Here is a 12,664-nt window from a genome sequence, read left to right as displayed (position 1 = left end):
CTTTATTTTCTCTTAATATTTATTTATTTGGGGGAGAGTGCAGGTGGGGGAAGGGGCAGAGAGAGGGGGACAGAGGATCCGAAGCGAGCTCTGTGCTGACAGGCTGACAGCAGTGAGCCCAATGTGGGGCTTCAACTGACTGAACCACAAGACCGTGAGCTGAGTCAAAATCAGACAGATGCCCAACAGACTGAACCACCCAGGTGCCCTGGCATTGGTCTACTTTAAACCTACCTTTGTCTCGGAGTTCTGGAAGCAGCCCTACCTCCTCCAATAATTACCAAACCCTGGTAACAGACGGCACTTGAGAAAGTTACACTCCCCTCAATCAAAAGGAATTAATGAAAAAGGAAAAAAATAAATCCACACACCTGTCTCTGTCCACCCCCAAACCATTCCTTCCATACTTTGGTCATATACTCGCTGGTTTCCTAGGCTACCAATCTTAAGATAGCTTGCCCCATGAAGCCAGCCCATTGATGGAAGAGTGGCCCAGAGGTCCCTGGAAAGCCAAGCTTCCTACCAGTGACAGCCATCTGCCAAATTCTTCAGATGGGACTGGGTGATTCAAAGTAACTTTTCAAATTGCCCATCAAGCTGTCCTTAGGCCTCAAACAGCCAAGCATCATGGAACCAATATTTTTGCCCACTATGTGCCAGGAAAGTTTTACTTAGATAAGATTCTCAACGCTGCCTTCCTGTACCTAAGCTTTATCGTCTTATTCCAGCACCAGGCACCCAAGCTCACAGGAGCAAGCAGCCATAATGACAATGATGATGGTCATCATTGCCATTGCCATCACCATCATCATCATCACAGCTAAAACTTATTAAACATTTACTAGGTATCAGACACTATCTTATTAGTCCATTTTACACGTGTGGGAACGTAGGCTTAGAGAGGTTAAGAAATTTGCCCAGAGCTAGACAGCTGGTGGTAAGATCTGAACCCAGGCCCTTACCCGCCTCGGGTCCGTGCTCTGTGTGTGCTGACCCACTGTGCCACCACTGCCTTGAAATAGATCGCAGTAATACTACTACTCTGAAAAACTGCTAACATTTATTATGTGCTCACAATGAGCCAGAACTCCCGCTGAATACTCGATGTATTTTGCTAAATCCTCACAACAGCCCATTAGGTAGGTGGCATGATTCCCATTTTACAGAAGAGTGAAACTGAGGTTCGCAGCAGTTATGTTACATGCCTAATATCATGTGGTGAAGCAGCTCAAATGTAGACCCGGGAAATGTCCAAAAACTCAAGCTGAGAGGCTGAACTTGCATTTGGAAAAGGAGGCATTTCTACTGCCCTACCTAGTCAGGCTCCCTGCTGTGTCCCAACTCCAAACCTCCAAGGTCCCAGCAAGAATGTGGCAAGTAAATGTTAATGAGGAAGGCTCTTTAGCCCTCCCAGGTCAATTCAGCTCTGATTAATCTAGGAAAAGAGGATCAAGACTCTCTCCAGAAGTCTCTCTCCTTATCCCCATCTTCCCTCAACCTGTCTTCTGAAGAAAGCACCTCACATCCAGCAGTCTCTGCTAGAGCTCTGCTCAGAACATCTAATAAGTGTTTACCCAGGGCTCCCAGAGCCATAGTTAAGGGCCTTAATGTGCAATCTGGCTCTGCGCCCTATTTAATCAGCACCTGAATGAAATGTCTCTTTGCTAGCAACAGCCAGAGCACAGGCAGGCAGAGGCTTTCTGCAAACACAGCTGGTCGGTTGGCAAAGGCGATTCAACACGCAGGCAAAATACACCCTGAGTTTATACCACCACTGATACGTGATAGAGGCAGGGAGACTGAAGCCATCAGGTTGGAAACAGCATGGGCCCGTGCTTCCTGACTTCCCTGGATGACTTTGCTTCTCCCTTTCCTACCCACCTAAACACCTGCCCAACGGGGCACTGCTTGGACTGTTTTTGCCAGATAGGCCAATCCTCTCTAACCTCCTGGCTCCTGCCACCCATCCCCTTCCCTGAGCACCTCCAGGCCCAGGACAAGACACACCCTACCTTCTTCCCTCTGGCATTTCCTCCCGCAGCTATGGGAACGGAACCACAGGTTTACTGAGATTCCCCCAAACCCTCCCCTTCAGATCCAGATCCCTCAACACAGCATGCATGGACAGATGTGCAAGCCATGCCCTGCTTAGCTGGCAGCTCTTTCCCCGGGAAGAAGCAGTCAACAGAGAAGGCTGATGCCCAGAGGAGGAGGAGTCCTCCCCAAGACTTCAAGCACCTTGGAGGGAGGCTCATGCTGGGGGCCAGCAAGTAGGGTAGCAAGGACTGAACATGGGAAAAGGCCATGTGCTCAAAAATAATGGGAGAAGGGCGCCTGGGTGGCTCAGTTATGCGTCCGACTTCGGTCATGTCATGACCTCACAGTTCATGGGTTCAAGCCCCACATCAGGCTCTGTGCTGACAGCTCGGACCCTGGAGCCTGCTTTGGATTCTGTGTGTGTCTCTCTGTCCCTCCTCCGCTTGTACTCTCTCTCTCTCTCTCTCTCTCTCTCTCTCAGAATAAATAAACCTTAAAAAAAAAAACTGGGACACACCTCACCAATTTGAGATCACGCTGGGGTAACAAGGCCCTTTTGGAAAATCCTCCCCCCACACACACCCAGTTAGGTCTGAAACCTCTTCATACCGGAACAGCTTTCTTCCTAATTCCCTCATGGCTATCACTGCCTCTGACAGAATGGTCATTTTGGATGCTAGAAGGCATTGCACTGGAGCCTGGATTATTCTGGAAGGGGGCAAGCTTGGATGGGCTGGGCTGGGGGAGAGACTTGGAAGCAGGGGCGAAGGGACAGGAAAAAGAAAGGTAGCAGGACAGCATCGCATGAGACACTAAAAATCTTCTGGTCGCAGGTGGGATGCCTGCTATCTCATTTCCTGTACTTAATGCCTTCTCGCTCTCATCAATGTTCTTTGTTGTCTGTCCTTGACAGCATGGGCCCTCCTTGGGACAGCACAGAGAACACAATGCTCTAGCTCACGAGCCCCCGACTGAGCACTGATGGGCAACTGCAGTTGGCTATCAGCAGCGCAGAAATGACAGAGCATTTCTGGAGCTTTATTTGGTTTGCCAAGGGAGAAAAGAGATGAAATCTACCCCTGACAGTAATATGCGAATGACTCCCAGTTATAGTTGTGAAGCTTTCTTATGCTTTGCATATATTGTTCCCTATGCCTAGAATTCCATTCCTTCCTACAATGCCCAGCTCATTGAGCACCTACTATGAGCCAGGCCCTGATAGAGGCACTAGAAAAGAAAACCAGACAAACAAGAGTCCCTGCTCTCCCGCAGCTGATGGGTCTCTTTCGTGAGCCAGCTCAAATGTCTCCTCTTCTAGAAGGCTTTCCTTCATTGCACTAGGTTAACAAAAAAAAGACCCTCTGGGCCCTATGTCTTGCTCAAATGTTACTGTAAATGTCACATTGTAATTTCGTTGATCTTGTCTGTCTCATCTCAAGCGAGTGACACGAGGGGAAAGAATGTTTCGTATTCATCTCTGAATCCTTGGATAAATAGCTGCTGAATGTGGGGTGCCTGGATGGCTCAGCCAGTTGAGCATCTGACGTCAGCTCAAGTCATGATCTCGCAGTTTGTGAGTCTAAACCCCGCATCAGGCTGTCTGCTGTCTGCATGCAGCCCGCTTCGGATCCTCTCTGCCCTTCTGTCTGTCCCCTGCTCACGCTCTCTCTCTCAAAAATAAAATGAAACAAGTGTCCTGCAAACAGAATTAGCATGCAGTAACTCTTTGGAAACTCCCCTTAGTTTCCAAAGATCTTAGAGACTGGCAGGGAGGGAGGACCGGAAGGTGATGGAGGCCTGGCTGAAATACTTACTTCAGTGACATAACTCCCAGTCACCAAAGAAGCCACTGGAATGCTGAAGCTACCTTAAAATGTACCTCACAGTAACTTGGGGCCTTCACACTTTTAATCGCAGCCACATTATTTAACACCTACATAAACACTGAGGCACTGCCAGAAGGTTCAGTGCCCTGCCCACAGGCCACCCAGATTCACGCCAGTCAGGATGAGCTTTTGAACCAACGTGCTACCTAATACTTTAGCTACTAGATAATGTCTCTCAAAGTGGGGTTCAAGGCTCACCAACATCAGAATTACGAGGGAGCATGTAATAAATGCAGAGTCCCATCACTGCCCTCCACCTACTCAGACTCCACGTAGAGAGCCAGGGATCTGCACTACACCAAGTTTCCAAGGTCATTTTTCACAACGAAAGTTCGAGAATCCTTTCTCTCCACACCCACAGTTTCTTCATGTCCACACTGCCAGTTACTGGCAGAAAAGGGACACCTGGGACGAGATATTCTCAATTTAACAAAAGATACGTAAGACCATGAATACAGTAACTTGATGAGTGGAACCCTTTCACAATGTATGTGTATGTCAAACCATCATGTTGCACACTTTAAGTATCTTACAGCTATCTTACCTCAATAAAACTGAAAAAACAATTCAAGTACAAAAAAAAAAAAAAGATACAAAAGGCCAGGAGAAGTTTACAAATCTGGCTCTTCTCACCGAGGGCATTTTGATGAGGCATGATGACAATGAGCTACCACTGAAACATGCAGAAAGAGATGGAAAGTGAATCACTAGCCTAATAACATTTCTTTAATTTATGCGATATTAAGGAAGGAAAAGAAGTAGGCCTGTCCAGATGTCTGCGAAGGGATTAAGACCAAGATCCAACAGCATAATTTCCTCACTGGGATGAAAGTGAGCAGAGACTCTGGGCAGAGAGCAGGCTGCAGCACTAATCACTGGCTCTTTGTGATGGAAATGCAACAAGAAAGATGTGTGAGCTAGAGCCCTGACCACCTCTCTCCTCTATTTCAAAAAACGGACAGGAGATTCTCCTAATGGGCACAAGAGACACAGGAACCATGCCCCATCAGGCCTCAAAGGAACACAGGCAGGGCCACTGGAGGCCAACAAAAACACAGAGGAGAAAGTTGGCTCTGTCCATCGGGCAGTCAGCATTATCCAGGTACACGATGAACAACTGATGTACGTGTATGGTATTGTATTAAACTGTGCAGAGAGTTACAAAGGAGAAAAAAAAATAACACTGACCCCTTCTGTTAAAAAAAATATATATGCTCACGCTAACGGTGGAGACTGAACAAACACATACACGCACAAAAAAAAAACCAAGTGACCCAGCCAAATGCAGAATTACCTACAAATATACAAAAGTATATGTTAATGAGCCAAATCATCTGAGGAATGTTCAGAGGGTTGAGAAAGGATGACAAAAGGTGTTACCAGAATGACTGGAATAACTGGAGTCGGTCAGGGTCATCTGGAAAGAAGATCTTCAGGAAGATCTACAGTGGGGAGGAACAGACAACAAATCCTATGAAGACAACGATGACAAAGGTGGCCCAAGTATGGCAAAAGGGACAAAAATCCAGGGAGGGGCGTCTGGGTGGCTCAGTCAGTTAAGCATCCAACTCTTGATTTTGGCTCAGGTCCTGATCTCACAGTTTGTGAGTTTGAGCCCCACATCGGGATCTGTGCTGACAGTGTGGAGCCTGCTTAGGATTCTGTCTCCCTCTCTCTGCCCCTTCCCTGCACTCAGTCGCTTGCTCTCTCTCTCAAAATAAATAAATAAATGTGTTTTTTTTTTTAAGTTTGAAAACAATCCAGGGAGCCTGTGGATCATCCCGTGAGTAGGCGCCAGCAACACACTGTTCCTTAAAAGCGAGCACCATGCTGGATTATGTTGGCAGGTATAGACTGGGACCAGTCACAACATCCAGTTTTACGGGCTATACATGAGAAAGGTATACAAGCAAGGACTAGGAGCCAGAGAAGAGTCACAGAAATGCTCAGGGGAATGAATTCCAAAAGCTAGCAAAAAAGTTGCAAAGGAGCAGAGGTTTGTCAGTTTCTGACTTGAGGTGAAAATACATTGGTCACGTGCCAGCTCTGATCAGCTCTACCCAGCTTCTCTGTTTAAGTGACCACACAGTTACTTAGAGGATTAAAATGCTTTGTTTCCCACATGGCCCATTTCACGGAGAAGACAGAGACAGGAGAAGGTGAAATAATTTGCTCGGGTCCCCACAGCAAGCCAGGAGCAAAACTAGCGCCAGTGTTAAGTCCTAGGGTGGTCTGTGGGTTGTGGGACACAACAATCCACACACAACTTCTCTTAATAATGGACACCCCCAAAAGACGGTAACAATGGAAGATGGAAAAATTCTCTGCAAATTTCCTCGGGGGAAAAAAATAAAACAAACTAAAAAGGAATGTCATGCCTCACTGCTGAGGCCCATATAAACATCATCCTCTTGTGTCCCCCTGGACTGATAATACAGGACACAGTCCATCTGATAAGCTGTCAGCAGATGGCTGGATCCCTCATTGTACCCATTACCCACCAACGTCAATTCCAAGGAGGGGCAGTTATCAGTGCTCCAGACACCAGATGGGGATGAGGAGGTGTGGCTGGTCTCAAGTCAAGGAGGTGGGGGGTGGGGGGGCTAAAAAGCCTAGTTCTCAAGTCCATCAGGTTTTCTCTAAAGCAAATCCATCACAGGGTGAACGGAACACACCACTGTTTATTCAGTTAGTTCCAAAAGGTGTCAGGAAAAGCTCAGGAATGTTTTGAAGATGTGCCATTCTTACATTTGCGGCGAGGAAGTAGGAAAATCAAACACTGAAGCAAAAGCAGGCAAGCCAGATTTGGTGGAAATGAGACTTCTAATATAGTATAAAGAAGACAGGGAATCAATAGCAATGTTAACCCTAAAAAAGGATGGGACTCAGTCAGAACTACTGGCTAAGGGGCACCTGGGTGGCTCAGTCAGTTGAGCATCCAACTTCAGTTCAGGTCATGATCTCATGGTTCGTGAGTTTGAGCCCCACATCGTCCTGCTGCTGTTAGCAGGAGCCTGCTTCAGATCCTCTGTCCCCACCCCCGCTTGCACACGCGTGCTCTCTCTCTCTCTCTCTCTCAAAAATAAATAAACGTTTAGAAAAAACTACTGGCTAAAAACCACTGGCTTGGCGGCACCCAGGTAGCTCAGTCAGTTAAGCATCCAACTCTTGTTTTTGGCTCAGGTCATGATCTCACGACTCGTGGGGTTTGAGGCCCACAAAGGGCTCTGCACTGACAGCACAGAACCTGCTTGGGAATTCCATCTCCTCCTCTTGCTCCCTGCCCCTCCCCCACTCATGTTCTCCATCTCAAAAATAAACATTAAAAAAGAAAAAAAACATTGGCGTGGGACTCTGGGGTCTATGGCATCGATTATTAATTTGGCAAATGTCCAGCCCGGATCCAGCCTGCCTTATGTGCATAGCCATATGTTGTACCCCACTGAGTTCGTTGCCCAATCAGGAGATGTTGGACACAGACACGTCCAGAACCGACAGGAACTGGACAATTAGAAAAGCCATCCAAAATGGGGTCTTTTTGTTACGTACCTAAGACACAGACAATATAACCGCACGCCAGGGAGATGAAGGGCCACTAATTTAAGAACACCAGTCTGTACAGACAGAACTGGTCCAACTGGCGAGCATTTTAACCCTTCTGCTGAGAAACTGTAGACTTTAGGATGTAAACAGCTACGAGAATCTCTTTCTGCTTAAGCCTCAATTCCCACCGCAGCGGCTCAGTCTTAAAGCTACCTCTGCCATGAACTTGCCGGGTGATTTTTGGTAAATAGCATAATCGCTGAGTAAATTCACTCCCTGTCACCCATACCTGCAAGAATAACATGCATGAAGGGACTAGCCATGCTCGAAGAAATACTTATTGGCAGGCACCACAGATCTTCACCAAGGCTTATCAATGGCGCATGAGTCTTGGGGCTTATGAATCCTGACAACCCTCTCGCACTCCGGCTGAAGGGATATGGGAGATGGTTGTGCTTCAGTCACACAAACCATGATCACCCACGGTCCCAGGGCCTCTGAGAAATCAGAGGAGACCAAAAAGAAACCGGACAGCAGGAATATTAATCAAGAACAGAGCTCAGACACAAGAACTGCCCTTCGTTATGCTTCTAATGCTGGCAGCCACCCAAGAGCAGCATGGCTATGATGAGGGGTTGTTTAAAAAGGCCTTGGGAATAAATATTTTACAGACTGAAAAATGGGAGATGGGGAAGCTAACCAATTTCCCTCCAACTCTTCCACTTCCTGGCCTAAAGCAATACTGTCCTTGTTATAAACTTACATGGACTCAGAGGAACAAGGCCTTTCTATGAAGCCAAAATTGAGTCATCCTGTGGGGAGAAACACACCAGAAATATTTTCTGCTAAGCTGTCCCTTTCATTTCAGTCCATGTGTCCCTTTCCTTTTCGGGACCTCTGAACTCCACAGAATGTTCACTTGCCAAAGCATTTCTCTGTACTCAACATCTCCCCTTTGGAATATACAGTCACAGGAAACGTTTTAACATCTTTTTCCAGGCCCACGCTAACCTATCATAAGCCTAAATAAGATAATGCACGTGAAAGTGCCTTATAAGCAGTAAAGTGCCAGGTAAGTGTAAGGTATTATTAACCACCCTGGCTATCATTAGCCCTTGCTGCAGTCAAGTCAGAAAACGGTTTCCAACCATCTGTTGTGGAGTTTTCTAAGGACTCCCACTAACTCTGAAAAATCCATACTTTCCTGCTTCCCAGAAAGAGCCATAGGTAGGGTATGGGATGTGGGACTGACCAAAGGCTGGGTCCCACAGCAGGCCTGAGGCTACTAATTTAAATGACACAAAGCAGGGATAGGAGTAAAGAGCATAGGAGAACAATCCTGGTCAGAGTCAAGAATTCCTCAGCATGACTCTGTTCTCTTGCCCCCTGTCCTATAGCTTCAGAGTCTAAGCTAAGCACAGGACAATGAAAAGCATAGGTGACAGACAAGAATCAGTCCACAGTTCCCCGCCCCACCCAAGCATGCATCCCTCCGCAGCAACCAGCCCCAAGTGCCATCATCATCTACGCATGTGCCCAAGGGTGGCCAGGTCAGGTTGACTTTACTGGGAACATACAGGAAGCCGAAGACGAACAAGGCCACCCGACCTCGGCAAAGAAGAAATGAGGTTCCTTTTTCCACACAAGGAAGCCAAAAAGCATTTCTAGAATAGCACTCTGTTGCATCCCTGGCCACTACTTGAGGAGAAGAGAATCACAGAACGCTGAGTGTCCAGAGCTAGGCATGCAGCTCTGTGTCATTTGGCAGATGGGTAAACTGAGGCCCAAAAAGTTATTTTTCCTCAAAGTCACACAACTGAATAATGCCAGAACAAAGTCTCTACAGTCTTCTAAAAGCTTCTAAAAACCCTTCCACTCAACACCACAGTGCTGCCAGGTTTGATTTCATCACACCAGTTTCAGCCCCAGTCAGGCTAAATTTGGTCCTTTGTTGACCTTCTAGATATGTGGCTGCCAGTGGCCTCAAGACCCCTTTGTAGGAGAGGCACCCTCTGACCCTCACCACCTGCCATCCAAAAAAAGCACTCCTGTCCCCAAAGCCTCCCACAGCAGCGGCTGAGATGCGTTGTTTCCTCGCATTAACAAAAAACCCATTCATTAAAAAAAGAAAGAAAGAGGACTGGGCTCAAATTTACACAGAAGGGCTAGCTAGGAGAGCCCTAGGCTTCCTGTGTACGGCATTACATCCCAAGAAGCCCTGTCTTTAAAAAAAAAAAAAAAAGGCCGCCCTCCAGCCCCACTGGATGCTGACAGCTACACAGCTATCCACACCCCCCCTTGCCACCTCTGCAAAGACAGGAAGGGGCTGGAGGCCATTCACCACATTTTACAGATTGGGAAACTGAGGCCAGGAACCTGCAATCAAAGGAGGGCCTAGAACACAGAAGGAGCAAGCGCTGGGCACTCCAGAGCCTCAGAGCCACAAGGAGGCGGTGCCATGATCAGCCCAGGCCTCCCCCTGAGACCTCCCAGTCACCACTGACAGCTTGCAACCCCAAGGAGGGTAGGCGACTTTTCCAACCCAGACGCTAATTCGTCTTTTGGCTGTGGGCAAGCAACCTCCCATCCCTGGTCCCTGGGCCCCACCAGGCCTGTAAAACCAAGATAATAATCTCAACCTCCTGCCCCACACAGGGTTGTCACAAGTCTCCGGAGAACAACCTTCTACAAATATAAAAGCAATAAAGATGCTAATGACAGGTTTCAAAACTGTCCCTGAATAAAACACACCAGGTTTTTCACAGCCCGAAATCTAAAATAAAGATTTTTTTTTCCCTTCTCTCCTCTTCCTCCTCCTCCGTGATTTTATAGTTTTAGAACATCTCTCCACAAAGGCTGAGTACAGAAAGACTCTCACTCTTGGGCCTCACCCAGATTATTTTTATGTATCTGGCAACTCTCCTTTTCAATCCCATTTGTTTTTCTTAGCACCGCTAATGGGAGGTAAAGAAATCAGCTCTCTGAGCACCCCGGACCATGACCACAGGAAACAGAAGAAGAGTGATAAGATGGAGAGGTTTGCAAAAAATAAATACGCTCTCACCGTGGATAGAGAGCACCAGCCCGGAAGTTCAGGAGTCGGCCTGGGGCCTGTTTCAGAGGGCGCTTAGTAGGAGCTTGGTGCTGCTCCAATGCACACCTCAGAACTGAAAGGCAGACCTCGCCTTAAGAGCATGAAACTCCCCAGTGAAAAAAGAGTCATGAAGAGAAACCCATAGAAGTATATCCCCAAAGTACCACAGTAGAGACAAGGAACCTTATCTGACCACCTCCAGGAAAGGGTGTCGTCAGACCTCTGGGAAATTCACTGCAGCAGAGGGGGTGGGGGCAGGCCATGGTCCCCAGATGTGATTCAGAAAGGACACCTGGCTGGCGCTAGACGTCCTGCTTGTGAAAGCCCAGGGTAGGGCTGGGAGGGGAGAGACAGCCTACCAGAGTGCCAGTGGTTCCCAGGGCTCTGTCACTACGTCCCTCACCTCCACTGTGGGGCTGACGCATTGTGCAAAGGTGAAAGAAAGCCAAATGTGGAACCTGCACAAAAACAGCCACTCTTGGAAAATCATTTTTAAGGGTCCCGCTTCCCGCAAGATGAAGTGCTCTACATTTCCGAGTGTCCTGAGCACACAAAGGACTCTTATCACTAGGGCTGCCAGGGAAAAAGTCAACACACTCACATGCATCATGGTGACCAGGTGACAAGGGTTGAGCAGGTAGATGACGGTCTTGGTGGCGAACTTAAAGCCCACCTCCACCCCGAAGGTCAGGCACAGGGCTACTAAGAGCAGATTCTTGCTCAGGCTCTCCTTGCCTTCCTCTGGCCGCTGGGTCACCTGCTCTGGCTGGCAGCCACGGCCACCCCTACCGTCCTCCTTCGTCTGCCTCAGGATGTGCCGCAGGGCCACCAGGATCTCCAACAGGGCCAGGGTCAGGACCACCACACTTTCCAGCAGCCGCTGCTGCCAAGAGAGGAAGGCAGCACAGTCGGGGCCCCCATTGCCTGCAAAGCTGGGGTCCACGCCCCCATAGAGCCAGTCCAGGAGACTTTGGTAGCTATACCGGGACATGATGCCAAGTGGTTCCCCTCGACCACCGTGCAGGATGCAAGAGTGAGATGGAACACAAGCCCAGAGGGTTGCCCGGGTGCTGGGACGGGTACCGGAGGGCACACCCCCGCACCCGCACCCCCCTCCAGACACTGGGGCACCTAGAGCAGGGGAAGGGAAGCTACACGCGAGGCCCGGGGTCAAGTGCTGGCTCTAACTTGTCCCCACGGCTGTCTGGGGAGCCCCCCGCGCTTCTCCAGTGGCCACCAACGAGGCAGGGTTGAAAGGAGCCGTTGGCCAATCTAAAAGGAAGGAGAGGAAAAAAAAAAAAAAGGTCTCAAAGAGGCAATTGCATCGGGAATTACGAAGCGGGGCGGGGTGACTAGCGAGGGCAGAAAAGCGAACAGGGGCAGTGGCGAAGCAAGCAAGGGTCAGGGAAAGCCGGAGGCCGAGAGGGTCACGGCGAGGGCCGAGGGGACCCGGCAGTGCCGCGGGAGCCAACCGGGGAGCGGCGGGGGTGAGAGCGAGGAGACACGCGGAGGCCAGGAGAGGAGCTAGCGGGGCCGGGCAGGCGGGGAGGGCGACGGGGATGGCAGGGACGCCGGACTCCTCGTCTCACGCACTCGCCACAGGGGGATCTCTTACTCCTGCAACCGCGTGGCCGTCTCTGCCCCCAGCTAGCAACTTCGCCGCCGACGGGCCCCTCCAGCCAATTTAGCGCCGTCCCGGGCCAGCCTCCCGCCCCCGGGTCCACCCCCGAGCCCCCAGCTCCACCCCCGGCCCCAGACGCCCGCCCTCGGGCAGCACCTCCCCCCTCCCGCGGCCCGCCCGAGACCAGCCCCCCTGGCGCAGGCAGCAGCGGGAGGAAGCCGGCGGGGAGGGAGGAGGGGGGGGAGCGGGAGGCCGGACCAGCCGGAGGCTGGGCTTCGGCCGGCCCCCTCCCTCCGCCCCGGCGCCGCATCTGCCCGCGCCTCCCGCCCGGCCCGGGGACCGGTCGCCGCGCCCCTTGGGGCTCCACTCACCGGCAGTTCGGCCCGCGGCCCCGGCTCGGCGGCCGCTCGCCTCCCGCGCTCCCCGCGCTCCCCGCGCCCCGGCGCTCGGCTCCCCCGGCGGCCGCAGCTGCCGCCGCCGCCG

General features: G+C 50.3%; 1 protein-coding gene across 4 annotated transcripts in view; it reads right to left on the bottom strand.

Annotated features, from left to right (window-relative positions):
* TMEM164 (transmembrane protein 164) overlaps window positions 1-12,635 on the bottom strand; it is a 181,368-nt gene extending 168,733 nt beyond the window's left edge. Inside the window, exons 1-2 of one of the 4 annotated variants that reach the window (XM_049644184.1) lie at window positions 12,553-12,625; window positions 11,162-11,832 (exon numbers count right to left, since the gene is read on the bottom strand). In XM_049644184.1, the coding sequence (XP_049500141.1) occupies window positions 11,162-11,551 (390 nt within the window). In that variant the 5' untranslated portion in view covers window positions 11,552-11,832; window positions 12,553-12,625. Of the gene's footprint in view, window positions 1-11,161; window positions 11,833-12,153; window positions 12,276-12,552 lie in introns of those variants that run through there. The other 3 variants (XM_049644183.1, XM_049644182.1, XM_049644187.1) reach the window with 3 other exon arrangements.
* Window positions 12,636-12,664: the final 29 nt, after the last annotated feature.

The sequence above is a fragment of the Panthera uncia genome, chromosome X (genome assembly GCF_023721935.1).
Source record: "Panthera uncia isolate 11264 chromosome X, Puncia_PCG_1.0, whole genome shotgun sequence".
NCBI lineage: Eukaryota > Metazoa > Chordata > Mammalia > Carnivora > Felidae > Panthera > Panthera uncia.
This window is presented reverse-complemented; position numbering and strand designations above follow the sequence as displayed.